This window comes from Schistocerca nitens, chromosome 1 (genome assembly GCF_023898315.1).
Source record: "Schistocerca nitens isolate TAMUIC-IGC-003100 chromosome 1, iqSchNite1.1, whole genome shotgun sequence".
Classification (NCBI taxonomy): Eukaryota; Metazoa; Arthropoda; class Insecta; order Orthoptera; family Acrididae; genus Schistocerca; species Schistocerca nitens.
The window spans coordinates 232668095-232688540 of NC_064614.1; the positions used below are offsets into that span (position 1 = coordinate 232668095).

The window sequence follows — 20446 nt, forward strand, 5'->3', positions numbered from 1 at the left end:
GAATATTGCATATATCACATTGTACAAAGTTGTTTTGTGATTGCTCTGATCTATACACATTTTACAATTTGTGCCAAAAATATAACACATGAAAAAATCTGCCATCTAGCCCTGAAGACTGCATCAGCTGTCCGGTCATCCTCTACCAACAGCATCATCTAGTCATGATAAGGAGGGGTATGGGGTCAGGACACTGCTCTCCCAGCTGTCCTCAGTTTTCCAAACCTTGGAACAACTACTTCCCGTTCAAGTAGCTCCTCAGTTGGCCTCATGAAGGTGCAAACATCATGCTCCAATCCTCTTACCAAGTAAAAATCCTTCGCACTACAAAGAGTGAAACCTAGATCTTCCATACGGCAGTCAGATCAGTTGACTACTCAGTTACAAAAGCAGTCATTTTGTGCTGAATTTTTGTAACTGCAGTGTGCCATAGCTTCCGATAACCATGAATGCATTGAAACATCTAGCATCATGACAAACGATTGTGCAAAAAAGGCTTGCCAGTAAATAGCTAAGTGATGAGAAAGTATTATACAACACAAGGAAAAGGAAGAGAAGTGGAGCAGGAAGCTAAGAAGAAAGAGCAAATGCCTGAGCTAGTTTGCACTACAGATAGGGAAAAACTTCATAAAACTGGGCAACATGCTTCAAAGATATGACAAACAGGAATTAGAAAGATAAAATAATAATCAAGGGTAAATAAATTACAAATTTTATGAAAGCATACAAAAATGTGAAGTCAACAAATCAAGGAATGGTATAAGAACAAGATAGTACGAGACGGATTGATGAGAAGCAGTGTAGAGGAACTACCTTAAGTTCAGATTTTAGACTGTACTTTAGGAACAGTGCCCTTTTGACAGTTCAGTGGAGGTAGCTTTTTTCCTGAGGGATAGGAGATAATGGGGGATGGGGGTTATTCCACAAGTGTATGGGATGTTATCCAACACGCCTCATCAATGACCAACCTTACCTGGGAGACACTTTGCTATTACTTCAGCCTACTTACATATGAATCAAATATCACAGAGTGTCTAGCATTCATAGGTAAAAAAATAGTAAAGGACTTTTTGCTGTGGAATGTGTGGCACCTGTCTAAGATATAATGTTACTTACTGACAGTGGGCAAATTTTCTTATGAATACTCAGAGAGACAAAGACTTATATCAAGTTAACTAGTTTTAAATGAGAGACTCATGCAAAATGGATTTAGTGGACCATGTTACGACTCTAGACAAGTGATGAGAGTTTACCTTTGCAGTGGGTACAGACAGATAACATCTCAGCTAGCCGATTTCAATCCAAAACCAACTTCACTGTAAATCTTGGATATCCAGCTGCAAAACTTTTCATTTGTCACAAACCAAGTTTTCAACAGTCTCCTCTAATGCTGCCTGGATGTATCCTGTCTTCCAACAGTACATTATTTTAGTAAAATAACTAACCTGTCTTCGTGGATTTTTATCAGTCTGTTTGTCAGAGTTTCCCATTCGAATAAGAAGAGAGAATGTATTATAGAATTCAACTCTATTCTGAGGATAATCTGCCCTTGGTTTGTCATCTTTTTGCATGAACTTCGAACATGCAACCAACTTTGAAGTCAAGCTGAGGAAACGGTTGCATGATTCAACCTGTAATACAAAGACAACAAAAATTCAGTAAAAAGCAATAATGCATAAATGTATCAGTGTGGTGACACATTCCAAATGATGAATAAAGTTATCTTAAACTTACTTTTATAGCAGGCTGTGGTAGTGCAACAGGCATACTCTCTGCTCTGTCTTCAGACATTTCTCCTGCAGGTGCTGCAGCAAGACCAATTTCAGTGTGATCAAGCTTCATATCTCTCTCAGAACCTCTCAGCAATTTCATAGAACGTTTACTCCGTTTGCCTCCTTCATACTTCTGAGACACATCTAGAAAAGGAAGTCATTAACTGAAGAGAATGTATAACAGAAAAAATCTCGTTAATGAAGCTGTGACTATAACCCATTTCCAATACACTAGAGGAAACTCTTCTAATTACGAGTTCTGCTATTGACTCAAATGAATGTAAATGTCCATAGAGATTCTGGTATGTGGTAAGTCATCTTGAAGCTTAGGAGACATATCCTCAAAGCTCAGTTCAAATTGCACTTTTGAAGAAAAAAAGAGTACCATAAAACTGCTCAGTGTTATTCTTCTTCCACTGCAATCCCTTGCTGAAACAAGCTGTTCAACAGCTGCAGCAAGACTGAAGAGTGGCTGAGAATGAAAACATAACATGTTCATCTCCCAGTCCACAGTAGACGCAGTTAATGTAGTACAATGGTTAAAGCACTGGATTCACATTAAGGATAAACCTAAATTTAAGTTATCTGTGGTTTTCCTAAATCAGTCAACAACTGCTTTTTTGGAAAGACTAAGGTCCATCCTTGTCCAAGTCAAGTTTGCCCTTCATGTCTAACAAGTTCAACATTTCTCACGGCTGTCAAAATCCTAAACTTCAATTCTACCATACTCATCTTTATCTTAAGCAAGAACTAGGAAGTTAGGCATACAACAACACAACTGTTAAAAATGTTTTCATTTTGCTTTTACATAGCTATTAGTTTACATGCAACAATAAGAGATGCTATACCACAACTGCATCACAAATTAAACTGAATCAAGTATAGATGAGCTGATTACCTGCAGTGCTATAACACAAGGTGAAGATACTCTGCACAGTGACTGTAAAGAAGGGACAATGGCAACGCTCATTGGGAACCAGTTTGGCGAAGTTACATAGAATAACAGACCTAGCTTAATATGAAAAAGTGAAGGAAGAAAGATTAGGATTAACAGGTCATTGCTGACTTGGCCATCATAGACAGAGCACACAGATGGGACAAGGGCAGGGAATGAAACTGGCCATGTGCTTTTGAACAGAGCCCTACTGCCACTTGTCATTACTGATTTAGAGGAACCAAAAAATGGATTGCCAAACAAAGCCTATAAAACAGGGTTAATTGCATGTAACTTTGTTTGATAAAGTTAGTTGCACACTACAGAGATCATTTGAACAATTCTTTTATTGAAATGACGTGGAGAAAGTCAGTTTACAGGATATGTATACACAAGACTCATAGAGTCTATGTGATTGCCGTAAGCTTAGTGACAACAGTGCATCCCAATTTAAGTTATACAATATAGCACTGAAGATGGTCACTCAGTGACAGAAAATCGATTTTGCAATAGTAAAAAATATACGACCAATGCTGTCTCTTTTTTCAAGTATACCTGTTATCTGGTCGTAGTGCACAAATGACAACATGGAGTCGCCAATCAATAAGATTAGCGTTAACGTTAATGAACACATTGTTATTTTTAGTTCTACTCATGCAACTTTTTTTTACTAGCTACCAGTTTTTAAGTAGAAATTCATCAACAGACTAGTAGGCATTGTCCAGGAGACAAAATTTTAAATTAGATTTAAAATTTGCTTTGCAACCTGTCAGACATTTTATTTTTTTGGACAACTGATAAAAAAATTTTGTTAATGCATATTAAACTCCATTCTGAACCACTAACAGCTTTAACTATGGGTAATAAAGGTCACTTTTCCCTCTAGTGTTGTAAATATGGATATCATTGTTGTTCTCAGCTTGTGATGGATTACTCATGACGAATTTCATTAGCAAACCTATGTATTGTGATGGCAGTTAAAATGCCTAGGCCATTGAAGAGGTACCTATGTGATGTGAACACCACAAATTACATTAAATCAACTATAAGTGAGCTGATTACCTGCAGTGCTATAACACAAGGTGAAGATTCTCGGCACAGTAAATGTAAAGAAGGAACAATTTCTTTTTACGTGACGATTTACCCCAGAAAATTACTCCGTAGAACATTATTGATGGGAAATATGCAAAATATGTCAGGAGGTTGATACATTTGTTCCCAAAATTAGAAATTACATGTCGAGTGAAAGTACCTGAACTTAATTATTTGATAAGTTCACTAATATGCATCTTCCAGTTCAAATTTTCACCAATATATACGAGGTGCTATTCAAAATTTTCGAGACTGGTGCTGCCATCTGTTGAAAACCTTACCTTTGGACTAATGGTCGCTATCACCCTCGAAGTAGCTCCCATCCGCATGTACACACCAGTCCCAGCGCTTCTGCCACTGGTGAAACGTTTTCTGGAAGTCCTGTTCTTTGAGGGTGTTTATCACTGCCAGCGATGCTTCAGGAATCCTCTCTAGAATTTCAAACCGACAGCCTTTCAACTTCAGTTTCAGTTTTGGGAATAGGGCAAAGTTGCAAGGTGCCAAAATCTGGCAAGTACGGTGGGTGGGGTACAACCACCATGTTGTTTTTTGCCAAAAAGGTCCTGGTGAGCAAGGACATGTGACAGGGTGCATTGTCGTGATGCAGCAGCCAGTTCCCTTGACGCCAAAGTTCAGGCCTTCGTTGCCACACGTTTTCACGGAGCCGTCGCAAAACGTCACAGTAGTACTCGGAATTCACTGTTTGGTAGGGTGGGACGAATTTTTTGTGCACAATTCCCTTGGTATCAAAGAAAACGATGATCATGCTCTTCACCTGTCTCGCTTTTTTGGGTCTTGGAAAGCCCAGGCTCTTCCACTGGGACGATTGTTGCTTTGTCTCTGGGTCATAACCGTAAATCCAGTTGAACCACTGCAAGGGTCTCCGTAGCACTTTCACGAGATTAGCGCAGAATTTGATACACACGCGCTGTTCTATTCGTGGACCCATCGTAAAATCACCACACACTAAACACAGAGTATTACGGAAATCACTGTGGACACGCAACACGTCCTCCCAGCTGAATGCCACTCTGCACACTGACTCATCAGATATGCAGCTCTCACCACCTAGCAGTGCAAAGCTCTACTACTCCTACTTTCCAGATGGCAGCACCAGTCCCAAAAATTTTGGATTCGACCTCATATACCCTATTTACAGACTCTTGCTCATGTGCTACATCAACTGTTGGTTCAACTATTTCTTGTACAGAACTGAATGCAGTTTTTTTCCCTTTTTTCAAAATTTAGGAAGTGTCCATTTTCTGAGAACCACTTAATAATTATTCAGAAAATATCATTTACTGACTCTTCTGCTACTTTCACTCCAATGGGATTTACTATAACACTAGTATTGTCTGCAAAAAGTAGCAATTGTGTTTGTTGACTGCTAAGCAGAAGGTCATTCACATATTTAAGCAATACAAATGCAGCCAGAATTGAATCCCATGGGACTCCCTTACTGATATTTTTTCCCCCAATCACGAAAATTTTCTACCTTTCTAACATTGTCTGAATCAGCACAATCTTTTGCATTCTGTTTGTTCAGTATGATTCACACCAGCTGTGTGAAAAGCCATCAATTCCATAAAACTTGAGTTTTTCTGAAGAAAGTGACAAGATCTACACAATCAAACACCTTGGAAAGATCACAAATAATACCAGCCGGCAATATATTATTATTTAAGGCTTGTTCCATTTAATGAGTGAATGTATAAGTAACATTCTCAGTCAAGCAACACTTCTGGCAACCAAAGTGTGATATGCTAAGTAAATTGTTTCCACTTAAGTGTGCGACTACTCTCAAGTAAATTACTTTTTCGAATATTTTGGAAAAACATGTCAGTAAGGAAAGTGACAATTGTTTACATCTGTCTAGTCACCTTTCTTATGAAATGGTTTAATAATTGCACATTTTAACCTGTCTGCAAAAATCGCCTGTACCTGTGATGCATTGCACATATCACTAAGCACATTATTTATTAAGTTGGAAAAACTCTTCAGAATTCTGTTTGAAATTCCATTACCAAGCCCGCATGAGCTTTCATTTTTTAGAATTTTTATAACTGTATCAATTTTAGTGAGGGCTGCTGGTGCTATTGCTAGTTGCTTAAATGTTTGTGGAATGACCTTTTTAATATGTTCTCCTGCTTCTTCAAGTTAACCATTTAATTCTACACTTGCTGCTATGTTTAGAAAGTGATTGTTTAAGATATTGCAGCTTGTGAATTATCAGTCACAACTGGTCATTTAGTTTAATTGTAAAAAAATCTTGCAGATGGACTGGATGTCCTATCTCCCACTTGACAATGTTCCATATAGTTTTCATCTTATTACCTGCATTATTTATTTCTGCAGGAGATTACATAATTTCTCTCTTTCTTTTACATGAGGTTTTAATTCCCTTAGTTAATCATGCCTTCACACACACACACACACACACACACACACACACAATCAATGTTAAAATGAAAAATTACAAACTAAGTATAATTAAAATGGAATCTTATGTGTTAATCAGATACAGTGGTCCCACATTGGCCTAATGCAATATTAGATTTAACATTGTATCCTCAAACACTTATTACAGCTGGATACATTTGTTATCCTCATCATCTTTGCCCAAACCACTCTACTTTGGGTGTGAGCCTGCAGCAGGTTCCCTGTCTGCTACAACCATGCAGCTGTGCAAGTAAGTCACTGCTCGATTACTAGTTATTCTTTATAGTTCTTTTATTTCTATTAATACCGGCAATTAAACCTAGTACCACAGAATACAAATATACCTTTTGTACAGAATGTAAACATAAAATTCCACTTAAGGGGCTCCGGAAAGGCTCAAAATCATGAAAAGTTCAATTTTTACTTTTTTGCTTTTTCTGAATCTGCAGACTATTACCTTTTAATAGATATATAATTTATTCAATTCCGAAGACTACAACTATTTTTAAATTTTTTTTGAAATGTGTTCTACATGGGCGTGACCCACTGTGGCGCTGTTAAACTGCTGTCAAATGGTGTTATTATTAACGTCCGTGTTCATCAGGTACATTTTAGTGATGTGAGATAAAGTATGTGTTGTGGCTAACCTGTGATGGTTAAATATATATCGCTGGTGTGATTGTCGATTGTTTCATGTTTATTTACTCTGTCGTTATCTCGAAAATATTCGTAATTAATTCTGTTTCTTGAGTCTCTGTTTTGTTGAAGTATAATAATGAGTAAAACTAAAGTTATTAGAAATCCTCTGAAGGCTTTTAAGAAAAGGAGAAATGTTGGAAAGCCAAAGGTATGTGTTATTACTGTAAACAATAAAGACGATAACCAAGTGAGTGAACCTAACCTCTCAAGTACACCTGCCCATAGCAGTCAAAGTGGGAAAGAAAATACTTCACAGAAGAAGCTTGGTTCAATGAGTGAAAACTATGAATGTTTTATGGGCGAATCGGATGTGAATGAAATATTTGATATGTCGGTTCTCAAAGGAATTTTTTCAAACTGTGTAAGATGTATTCATTGTAGTGAAGTTGGTCTGGAACTCTCCATAATAAAGCATGTAGGACTTGCTAGTGAAATACAACTGAAATGTGATAAGTGTTCATACATGACCACCTTTTGGAACAGTGTTGCAGTAACTGCAACTGAAGAAAATGGTAGCAAAATCTACGAACACAACAACGAGCAATGCTTGCTTTAGACAAGGAACGCCTTCGGGCTGCAGACAGGGCTGTAAAGAGTCTATAAATACAAGCAAGAGTAAACAGGAGGAGGAACAAGAGGAAGCTGGAGGAGGAGTTTGCAGAGGATGAAGATAATCCATCCTATGGACCTGGAATGCACTAAAAAGTTAATCCAATCTTTGCCGCTCGATTCCCAAAACTTTTATTTTCTCATACTAATTACATGTTTTCTAAGGATCTTCCAAACATATTTGTTTCAAACTTTCAGTAAATGTTACACAGTACCTTCTGCATAATTTAACACAGCCTTTTTCCAAAAAAAACTGTATATTTTTTAATATATAAATAAAAAGTTGCAAAAAAATGTTGTGAATTTTCATTACAATTGAAAAAAAATCATCTTTAATAACTGAACTAAAATTTTGTAAAATCCCCGTGTTAAGTTGTAGCCCATATTCCAATAAATAATCTGTAAAAAGTTCAACTTCCTACCTCAAATACTTTGTGAGGAAAGATGTAATTTATAAGAGTTATTTTAACGTTGCAAGTATAGGGCGTTCCGGAGCCCCTTAAATCGGACTTTGTTTGTAATAAAAAAAGTAAACAGCTATTTTCTGTGAAAATTGGGCATTGCATGAAAACAGAATCCCATCTGTACATTACAAAAATGAAACTGCTAATATACACCAAGACACCAGAGAGAATGCACATGACCCCACTTGGTGTATGTAAAAATCCTTTCTTCTTGAGCGTGTCCTGGTAATATCTGCTCCGCCTACATATCCACTGACAAGGCATATCTCCAAACACATCCATAACACACACAGCCTCTCATGAAGTAGCAAGAGCCAAAAACTAAATATCTTAATCAACAGTATATCCTAAACTGAGCACATTTACAAAAAGAGTTACAAGAAAACACTTAAGGGGACATTGTATGTGAAATTTGTTGAAATTTGACATTTTCTGTTTTCTACTCCATAATGTACTTTGGACTTTCTGAGCATTTTGATATTAATACATTAAAATCAGACAATTGTGAGACCTTAAAATAATGTTTTGAATGTTGATGTGTCACTGTCAAATTTTGCGCCTATGCATATACTGCCACAGTTGAGCAGTCATATCTTGGGAACTACACAGTCTAAAAGACTGTGAATTGCTTTGTTTTTCCTACTGCTACATCTCAGAAGTTGGCATTACGAATAAACCTAAAAACCAAGCTGGGTAACACAAAACTGTCTGATGGCAAGACAATAAAATGTGCTGGAAGAATAACAGACAAAGTAATTGATAAATTACAGGAATATTATGGGAAGGCCATTAGAGATATCTGTGACAATTTAGAGAAGACGAAAAGAGTTCTGTGGAGCACTTTCTCTCATCGAATATCAACCAATGAAAAGCCGTGTCATGCTTTCTGTCCACCTCCACCAAACGCTTGTTGTAAATATAGGCAAGCTGAATTTTCCGGCACCCTGCATGAGTTTACACAAAACATTCTCTTCTTTTGGCAGTAATGGAGGCAATCAAACCTATTTACAGAGATTTGGCACATCCTGAGCTACTAATAGAAGTGTTTACATGGGACGACCCAGAATATAAATGAGTCCTTCAATAATGTTATGTGGTGCTCTGTGCCTAAAAATGTATGTTGGCCTTATGGCTCCAAAGTTAGCAATGTCTGATGCTGTAATAGCTTTTAATGGTGGGAACTATGAAAGACTTAAGGTTCTGGAGAAGTTAGGGGTAAGATTTGGACAGAACACAGCTAAAGGACTGCCGGAAATGGATGAGCTTCGTGTACTTGAAGCAGAATTATCTGCTCAGCAAATGACAAAAGACCCAAGAAAGAAACGGAGGAGGCAAGCGCTGGACTGTTGTGACACTGAAGAAGACACAGACGATGGGCCAGGGCAATTGTAGTGCATAAAAGACGCAGAAATGTAAGTTTTTATACGAATTTGTAATAAAAAAGTTTTAAACCTCAATATCTACATTTTTTGCAATATGACTCGTTTTCTATAAAAGTACTAATGGTAGAGACGAAATTTTCACAGCAAGCCAAGTGTGAGATTCAACACATATGGAACTAGAATAATTAAAATACCCCGAGTTGTTTTGTTTTTATGTTCATTTATTTACAAAATTTTGTCAAAAAATTGATTGTTTGGAAAAGAAAGATAACATGCCCCACAGTACAATTTAGTAATAATTCTAGTCCAGTGTATCTAGAAAGGTGCATTCAATAATTATGGAAAATTGTAAGTTGATGTCTTAAATAAAAGTTTCCGAGATAATGGGTCAAAAATTTGATAATTTAACACTGGCAGCATAGGACATGCAATGTCCGCTTAATCAGCAGTTTTTCAAACAATGGAAAATACAGGATGGAATAACAACAATCAAATAGAAAAATAAAAGGGACACACAAACACACACACACACACAAAGGAAGACATGGAGCGGGGGTGGGCAGAGAGGGGGAGGGGAGAGAGAGAGGGGGGAGGGGGAAGAGGCGGAAGAGGGGGGGAGAGGGGGGAGAGGGGGGGAGAGAGTGGGAGAGGGGGGGAAGAGAGGGGGAGAGAGAGAGAGAGAGAGAGAGAGAGAGAGAGAGAGAGAGAGTGTGTGTGTGTGTGTGTGTGTGTGTGTGAGGAAGTACTTTGTCCAATAAACTTAGTCTACTAGTCTACCTGAAATGTGCCCTTCTGCCACTGCCACTCTGCACCACCTCCATGTGGTTAGTAGCAATCTATTCTACTTCACTGTTAACATTTGTGAACATAAGAAACTGAAATAAGAATTCAAACTACATGCTGCTGAAATTATTTTCAAGCCATAGATGTAAAATAATCCACAAAAGTTCATTGAAGTTTCAGTATTTAAATAGCACTAAGCTCCATTCAAAAGTGAAGATTTTAATCAGTCAGTGAGTTCATAATGAAAATAATTAACAATGAACTACTTATCTTCATGGTACTCTGTAATAATCTTGCTTGGCACACTTACTTAGTTTGCAAGCATTACTTTTACAGTCATAAATGATGATGATTATCTTGACAATAATTCTGTTATAGTTCAGTTCAGTGCTACGTTCTTCAAGCCAAATTCAAACTCACAAATAAATTAATGCCTCCCAAATGTCACATTGTGGCACTGTTAGCCATCTCACATAGAAGACATGTTCCCTTGCGCTCCACAATTTAAATTGTTTTAGTAAGGTATTATGATGCTACAATGTTCATCTTCGGCATGCTAGTGCAGAAGGTGTCACAAAACCAGTTAATTTCTAAATCTATGCATTCCGCATGTTTGTTTACTTTATTTATGTATAAAAGCCAACTACTGGTATTTCCTTTGTATCAGAGTAAAATCATGTCTCAGATAAATCTGCTTAAAAAATCTGGGTCCTATAACTACACGTAAAATTTATACACGGTTTTCACGTTAACTGCATTAAAACTCATGCACATGTTGTGATATATTGTGTATTTTCAAACAATATGTATATCTGGGCGACTCATTTACCATGGTGGAAAGCCTATTCACACAGCCATTGAGGGAATAGGGTGCAATCAACTGCATATTGAGGACTGTGTTAGAACAAACAATGCCTGTTGTTTGGGCTCCAAGGACACGCTTAAATCATTCCAGTGTCAGACAGAGAAGGTTGACAATACTAGTCTTGCTCACACAGTTTCAAAGTAGTTCACAATCTGCATCATTATCTACAGAATTGATGGTAGGCCCCATGGTTCTTAGTTCAGTGGAACGCTTAAACCGGAGACTTCGAAGGTTCTGTGAGAAGATAGGCTGCGACTTCCTACATTTGTGTCAAAGGGTTGAGACCTGTAGAGCCATCCTAAATGGGAATAGTGTCCATTAAACATCGTAAGTGTATATGAAGAATTCACAGCGAAGTCTCAGAGTTTAAAGCAATCATAAAAAGCAATGGAGTTCACATAACACTAGGTACAGAAAGCTGGTTAAAACTGAAATTGATAACAGTGAGTTTTCTAGGGAGAATTTAAGTTTGTATCAAAAGGAGAGGCCAATGGAAAATAGAGGTCAATTTTTTAAAATAGGCAAGAAACTAAAAATTCACCACAACAGAAACTGATAATACATGCCAGATTGAGCAAGTCTCCATGTTAAGGATGAACATAAACTTATAACTGGATCTTTCTATCAGTCATCAGATACACACACAGATTTAACTGAAAACTTAAGTGAAAATTTCACTTGGCTAGTTAGTTCCACATTCCATGGATCATTTGCACAATAAATCACAACAATGTGAAAAGAACCATCTTACATTCACATTGCAAATTAATTTGTAAATATGGTTACAGGCTGAACATTTATAATTTTTTTTAAATTAATTATACAGATGTGAGTTAGTAATTCCTACCTATCACCTTGTACACATCACAATAACAGAAATTTTCTATGGAATAGAAGGAGCTGTCAAGGAGAAGCTTTATCAGATTGTTTTGAAATTTTACTTTGCTTTCAGTCAGACATTTTATATAACTGGGTAAGTTACCACAAATTTTAGTCATGGCATTGTGCACCTTAATCTAGAGTAATAAATGTCATTTTTCTCTCTGGTATTGTAATTATGTACATTAATTATGTACATCATTGTTCCTTTTGAGCTGCAGGGGATTATTTACAACAAACTTCACGAGGGAATAAATATACTGTGAGGCAGTAGTCAGATTGCCCAACTTCTTAAACAAATGTCTACAAGATGATCGTGGGTGAGCACCACATATTAATCTCACAGCATGTTTTTGTGCAGTGAAGACTTCCTTTCTTAAAGATGAGTTACCCCGGAATATGATGTTATTGAATGAAAATATGCAAAATATGTCAACTCATTGATTTGTCTCACCCCCCACATTTGCAATGATTCTAAGTGCAAATGTTGCTTAACTATGTTGTTTTAGGAGTTCCAGAATGTGCTTTCTGCAGTTTAAATTCTTGTCAATATGGACACCAACGAATTTTGAAGTTCCCACCCTATATATCATTTCCTCACCATGTGTTACATTTATCACTGGTGTAGTACCTTCAGGTATGTAGAACTGAATACTTAAAACTTTAAAATTGAGGGTCAGACCATTCACAGAAAACCAGTCAATAATACTTTTAAAAATATTGTTTACCATTTCCTCTGTTGTTGCATGTATTCTTGGACTGATTACAATACTAATGTCATCAACAAATGTAACTAATTCATATGCTTTTTTTGACAGATCATTTGTATACAGAGTGTTTCAAGATGAACATACTGGTTTCAAGGCATTGTAGCCTTTATTACGTTCAACTTACAATCGTAAATGTTACACCAATTGAAAGAGAAACTCAAACAGTTTTGTTTGTATACCTGCACACAATGGGAAGAGCATGGAATAACAGAGTGACTGAAAAATGTGTTGAACAAGTGCGAGTCTTTCACTCTTTCACACATAGCTTCAAGAAATATCTCCGCAGAAAGTTTATGTGCCTTTCTTTTTTTGGTGAATCAACTGTAACTGATGTTTCTTATCTTGATGTGCTACAGCTATGACCTGTGCCTCAATGGGAAAAAAGCTGAACAACACATCTTTATTTGGGAGCAAGACGGAGTGCTACCTCACTGGCATAACTCAGTACGTCATTGGTTAAACGACGTTGTATCCGACTGGTGGATTGGGCGCAAGGGGCCGGTTGACACAGCGTTTTATGCACGACTTCCATGTTCACACACGATCATGTGTACTAGCTGATCTGTCCGACTTTAGAAACAGTGTTATTTCAACAGTTAATCCTGACACATTGATCAAGGTTTCGGCACAACTTGCCTATCGACTTGATGTGTGATCGGCGTTCACACTGAATAATTGTAAGAAAAACTGTTTGTGTTTCTCTTTCATTTGGTGTATTATTTATAATTGTAAGGTGAATGTAATATGTGCTACAAAGCCTTAAAACCTGTATATTCATTTTGAAACACCCTGTACACAGTAGTTTAGGGACTATCAGAAGCACTTTTTTCTTCGAAAAATTGCCTTCATAATTCTGGTGATTCTTTTACTACAAATTAATATAAAAATGTCCAGTGTTTGATTTAAAAGCCTGCCAGTCTTAAAAATGGCCATATATTCGATGCAGCAGGAAACCTATCTCTCTCTGGTAACATGTGATCCAACTGGCAGCAGCACTGCACCGATGCGATGAACACGAGTTGTCAGGATTCACAAGCTTACCAACACTGTCTCCATCCCACCCCGCCATCAAAAACCCAGGACACTATCTGGCCTACAATGTGTCACTGCAGTCCACGGTGCCCGTGAACTTGAACTGAAAGTAAGAAGGCTGTGTCTACTGTATCTCCCAACTGCAGCAACAGGTTCCAAACTCATAAGAGATTCTATTTCAGTCAGCAGCAGTCTGCTCAACTCAAGTGTTCACACGCTCACAGCAGTGTTAACCCTGGGCTGACCACAGTGCTTTAGGACCTCTACAAAACTCACATTTCTGTGTGTAGTTGCTATACCTATTTCATCCAGTTTACTCCTAATGCTGTAATTACCATCTTTAGCCAGGCTGTTTCCTGCTCCCCTTACTACAATAGCCTTGATTCTCCTTGCTAAAATCTTCACACTAATTCCCTACTTCTTCTGTCACCAGGTTGAGGCATGCACTTGGTTTCACAATTCTTGTGGCTTGGTACCCTGTTCCAAATTTGTGCAGTACCATTTGGCCAAGACCCCTCCAATGGGTACTACCTAGCAGGCAGGCCTTTTCCTTCCTACTATCTTTTCGTACCAACCTACACCTAGTTTCTTTGCTAGTAGTCTGCTGTACCCATCTGGACCTCCAGCTGGATGAGGCTCTTCCCATCCTATATCAAGTAACAAGTCAAATTTATTTCATACTGTAAGCCCAGGTATAGATGGAGGAGCTAAAGAGCTGTTCCCTGAGCCCACAGTTCCATGGGAGAACCTTGTTGAACTCCCCATTCAGTTCACTACTACAGTCACCAAAATGCAATTCCAACTCACAGTCCACACATACCACTCCCTGACTAGCCTGTGACAACACCCACACTTACTACACACCACAACACAGATCAAATGCTTAAAAATAGAATTAAACCACTTAACACACTTTACAATACACAAATATTTGTTATTTATGAGCACCAAAAATTAGGTCTACAGGTTATCACTTCAAGTCTATGATATAATGTAAAAAAATTAATTATTTCTGCTTACAAGAAGAACTCAGCACTCACTCAACTGCAATGTCTATTTTATTAACTTATTCACAACAGAATGCAACTTTAATGTAAGCACAGCGTATGTAAACACGCTACTAGTGCAAAAATTTCTAAATAAAACAATTTAAAATTCATGCTACTTTCCAGAAATATGAACTTAATAATGAATAGGCACGCTCTACTTAAATTGCCGGAAAGAAAAACAGGACTATTAAACAGGATTCTCTAAGTTAACTACGCCAAAATGTAAAAAAAATATGATTACACACCTACCTTACCACCTTTTTGTGTTTTTGGCATAATACATAAAAGTGATACCTTCAATAGTAAGCTTAAAAAACAAGCAAATACACATACTAATTGAGTAATTTGCACTAAATTCTCCATTACTACAATCTAAATAACATATCTTTACAAGGGTGCAAAAACTTGGCATGTCACATCTGGCATATGGCTGCCAACTGCTGTAGTACGAAGTTCCCCATCGTACTGTTATTCCTGTAGAAAACTTTAATCATCCAACAATCAGTTGGGATAATTACAGTTTTGTAAGGGATGGGTGTGATATGACATCATGCCAAACAGTACTACCTAGAATAGATACTTCAGAAGCCCACTCATGGTAGAAATATATTGGATCTAATGGAAACAAATAGCCATATATTTGTTAAAAGACATATTAAATGTTTCCACATCGGCTGTTGTTGACAAGTATTCACTTTGTTACATCTTCAATGGTTGGCCAATTTGCAACTGCACCCTACAAAGGAACAGTGCCAAGATACAGCAGATGTATGTCTGGCTTACTGGTGTGCAAAGAATAATGGTGTACAACATGTCACTTTTTTGCTATTGGAAAGAACTCATCACTTTTTATAAATATATATTTATTTTTGTTATTTATCATGTAAATTTTTATGCTTATGTGCCATCTGGCGGAGCCGTTTGTTACAATAACAATTCAGACTCTAAATGCGAGCTCCCTTTAGTTGTGAAATGTCGCTTTCCAATTAATGTAAGCCTACATACATACATAGTTATGTAGTCACTGGTTTACTTATGTAGTTATGTACAACCTGGCAAAGTAATATTTCTAATTATTTTACACCCAAACAGCAATGAAGAGTTTCTCCTTTCCTTGGATTTTGCTCCACTCTGCAAATGCATTTGATGATTTGTCACTCTGTTTGTTCTTGACTTGCATTTTACAATTCTAGCCTTCAAATATATACTTATAACAACGTACAGTACATTAAGTCTGACACATTCATCTATGCATGGATGCACTGATTCAAACTGCTGTAACTGTTTCTCATGTGGACAGAAGTGACAATTGATATTTAACAACAAACGTGAGCACATACAGTGATGTATAATGTGGCATTAGTTTTGAAGATTACTTTACTGCACTCAGTAAGAATTCTGGTTTCAATTTTACTACTTGCAAGTTAAGAGCTCACTCTCAGATTGGCTGTGTTTGCCATTTTATAATCGGATAATTTTACTATATATTGATATTCGTAAGTTCAATTTAGGCTGTCCATTGTAAAATATTATTTTTTCTATGTCAGTAAACCAAATATGTACTTGCTGTATTTTTTTTTCCGTGTCTTTGCAGGCTGTACTTGAAAATGTCCTGTAAGGTCGAAATTGGACAATTGTGCAAGATGTAATAAAGTTAATATTTGTCAACAAACCTTTAAAATGTCTTTTTTTAAAGAGCTCCACACTGAAACTTTTATCAATGAGCATAGTGCTGTTTTAGCAATGATTAACAAAGTACAAAGGGCAACTAAAACAATTGAAAAGATTTAGGTATTCAGTGAACAAGTTAAAGATCTGTGGTGTAATATCTCAATGATGGATTTCAAACATTTACCTCAGGACAGGAGTTTGTAGAAGAAACGTGGCACAAGTTTAGAAGAACAGTTGACCTTACACTGGACAGATAAATACCTATCAGAACAGTTCATGATGGAAGAGACTCTCCATAGTATACAGTCACCGCAAAGAAATTCCTACTGAAACAAAGACTACTGCAAAATTGGTGTACAACAACAATGATGATGATGATGTCCCATACTCCTTGACAGAGCGTAGGGGAATGATGCGGGAGACCCACAGTGCCGGACTAGCCAAGGTCCTAGAGGAGGCGGTTTGCCATTGCCTTCCTCTGACCATAATGGGGTTGAATGATGATGAAGACAACACCATAACACCCAGTCATTTCGAGGCAGGTGAAAATCCCTGAGCCCACTGGGAATCAAACCCGGAACCCCATGCTTGGGAAGCGAGAATGCTACCGCGAGACCACGGGCTGCGGACAGTGTACAACAAAGGACAGTGTTATACATGGAGAAAGGCTTCTGACAAGACAGACTGGAAAGATACCCAATGTTGCTTGTCTTGGTTTGCGTGCAGATGGGAGGCTGCTCTGATGCTTGACGGGAGCCTGACACGCATGTTGCCAGAGCATATCAGTGGCGGCACGATCCAAGTGCTCCTGCCAAGATCTGCCAGCGTCTGGACATGTCAGAAGTGTCGTTAGCAGATTGCATAAAAACAGTCATCATGACGCATCTTGCATGTGTGGAGTATAAAGAACTAAATGTACAGCAACTCATGATAAACCAAATTAAAGAGCTCCATGGGATGATTATTTTGATATATGCACTGGTGTGGACGTGCAGTATTTAATTAGTTCATGAATGGAGAAGGAATCTGGAACAACTCTTTGAACTAACATTTATACTAGTTAAGCCACACAGAAGATTGACTTACCGGAAGAAATCATTTGGCAAAGCAAACCAAAGGTGGATAGGAGAGAAGTAGAGAGGAGAGAAGACTAGTAGGTGTGTTGATGGGATAGAAAGCACGTATAGTGCTGGAGTGTGAGCAGATAAGGGCATAAGTAGGTGGAGAACAGTGACTAGTGAAGGCTGAGGACAAGGGGGTTAAAAAAACAAAGGATATGTTGCAGGGTAAGTTCCCACCTGCAAAATTCAAAAAAACTGATGTTTGTAGAAGAATGCAAATGGTGCAGGTTGTGAAGCAGTCACTAAAATGAAGTAGCTTGTGTTCGGGGCATGTTCAGCAATTGGGTGGGCCAGCTGTTTCTTGGCCACAGTGTGGCAGTGGCCATTCATTTGGACAGGCAGTTAGTTTGTAGTCACACCCACACAGAAAGCAACACAGTGGTTGCAGCTTACTTGGTAGATTACATGGCTGCTTTCACAGGCAGTCCTGCCTTCTGATGGTGTAGGAGATAGTTGTGACAGGACTGGAGTAGGTAGTTGTGGAAGGATGCATAGGACAGGTCATGCCTCTTGGTCTATTGCAGGGATATGAGCCACGAAGCAAGGGGTTGGGGGCATGGTGTAGGGATGGACAAGGAAACTTTACAGTTTCCGTGAGTAGCAGAATTCCGTTGTGGGAGGGATGAGAATGGTATCAAGCATTTCAGTGTATGACAAGAGGTAGTTGAAATCCTGGTGGAGAATCTACATCTACATGGATACTCCGCAAATCGCACTTAAGTCCCTGTCAGAGGGTTCATCAATCCACCTTCACAATAATTCCACTCTTAAACAGCATTCGGGAAAAACAAATACCTACATCTTTATGGGTGAGCTCCGATTTCCCTTACTTTATTATGATGATCGTTTCTCCCTGTGTAGGTTGGTACCAACAAAATATTTTTGCATTCAGAGGAGAAAGTTGGTGATTGAAATTTCAAGAGAAGATTCCACCACAATTAGAAACGACTGTTTTAATGATGCCCATTCCAAATCCTGCATCATGTCTGTGACACACTCTCCCCTATTTCTCATAATACAAAACATGCTGCTCTTTTTCGAACTTTCTCAGTGCACTCCGTTAACCCTACCTGGGAAGGATCCCACATCATGCAGCAGCACTCCAAAAGAGGACAGACACAAGCAAAGTGTAGGCAGTCTAGTAGACCTGTTGCATCTTCTAAGTGTTCAGCGAATAAAACTAAGTCTTTGGTTCACTTTACCCGTAACATTTTCTGTGTGTTCTTTTCAATTTAAGTTATTCATAATTGTGATTCGTAAGTATTTAGTTTTCAAATCTCTTTCCTTCTCATCCCATACAATAAGTCTCCCCTGGCCTGCGGTTCTGGGTGTTTTCCTGAAATCTACCCCTTTTCCTATACCTCTCCAGTCCTTTTCCTTCACCCTTCAACCCTTCTGCCCGAAGAAGGAGCCACTGGCTCCGAAAGCTTTCCAATCACAACTGTCTTTTATGCGTGTGTTCTGCTGCTGCTTGGTGAGTAGATTTTTTTATCTATCCAATTAAATAAGTATTTAGTTGAATTTACAGCCTTTAGATTTGATTGATTTATTGTGTACCCAAAGTTTAAGGGATCAAACAATGGAAAATCCAGGATGGAATATAACAATATTATACCTTTTTGTTGTGCCTATCTGCAACTCAGCATCTCTGCAATATTGTTACAAAGGGATTCCTACTAGCACTCACATGGACGACCTCATGCTTTTCATTATTTAGGGTCAATTGCCAAGTTTCCCACCACCCAGATACCTTTTCTAAATCATTTTGCAATTTCTTTTGATTTTCTGATGACTTAACTAGGATGATAGCAACAGCGTGACCTGCAAACAACCTAAGACTGCTGCTCAGATTGTCTCCTAAATTGTTTATATAGATCAGGAACAGCAGAGAGCTTATAACACAAGCTTGTGAAATGCCAGAAATCGTTTCTGTTTTACTTGATGACTTTCCGTCAATTACTTCCAACTGTGACCTCTCTGACAGGAATCACGAAACCAGTCGCATAACAGATGATATTCCATAAGCACACAATTTAATTACATGCCGCTTGTGAGGCATGGTGTCTAAAGACTTTTGGAAATCTAGAAATACCGAATCAATGTGAAATCTCTTGTCAATAGCACTCAACACTTTGCGTGAGTAAAGAGCTGATTGTGTTTCACAAGAGCAATGTTTCCTACATTCGTGTTGACTATATGTGTCAGTACACCATTCTCTTCGAGTAATTCATAACATTCAAACACAATGTACAATGTGATAGAAAGTCCTGCTGCACATCGATGTTAATGATATGGGCCTGTAATTTAGTGGATTACTCCGATTACCTTTCTTGAATATTGGTGTGACCTGTGCAGCTTTCCAGTCTTTAGGCAAGGATATTTCGTCGAGCGAGTAGTTGTACATGGTAGTTAAATATACTCTAGTAGGAATGTAACTGGTATAGAGTCTGGACCAGAAATCTTGTTTTCATAATGTGGTTTAAGTTGCTTCCCTACTCTGAAGAAAGTAATTCTACACTGAAGCGCCAAAGAAATTGGTATAGGCATACATATTCAAATACAGAGATACTTAAACAAGCAGAATACAGTGCTGCGGTCGGCAAAGCCTATATAAGGCAACAAGTGTCTGGCGTAATCGTTAGATTCGTTATTTCTGCTACAATGGCAGATTATCAAGATTTTAGTGAGTTTGACCATGGTGTTATAGTCGGCACACAGGCAATGGGGCACAGCATCTCCGAGGTAGCAATGAAATGGGGATTTTCTCGCACGACCATTTCACGAGTGAACTGTGTATATCAGGAATCCAGTAAAACATCAAATCTCTGAGACCACTGCAGCTGGAAAAAAATCTTGCAAGAACAGGGCCAACAACGACTAAAGAG

The 20446-nt window shown here is 38.1% G+C and overlaps 1 protein-coding gene across 2 annotated transcripts in view; it reads right to left on the reverse strand.

Moving 5' to 3' along the window:
* Positions 1-20446, reverse strand: part of LOC126246235 (mitogen-activated protein kinase kinase kinase 4) — a 217245-nt gene that overhangs the window by 179157 nt on the left and 17642 nt on the right. For both annotated transcript variants that reach the window (XM_049948380.1, XM_049948379.1), the window contains exons 4-5: positions 1735-1916; positions 1446-1631 (exon numbers count right to left, since the gene is read on the reverse strand). In XM_049948380.1, coding sequence (XP_049804337.1) covers positions 1446-1631; positions 1735-1916 — 368 coding nt within the window. The remainder of the gene's footprint in view (positions 1-1445; positions 1632-1734; positions 1917-20446) is intronic.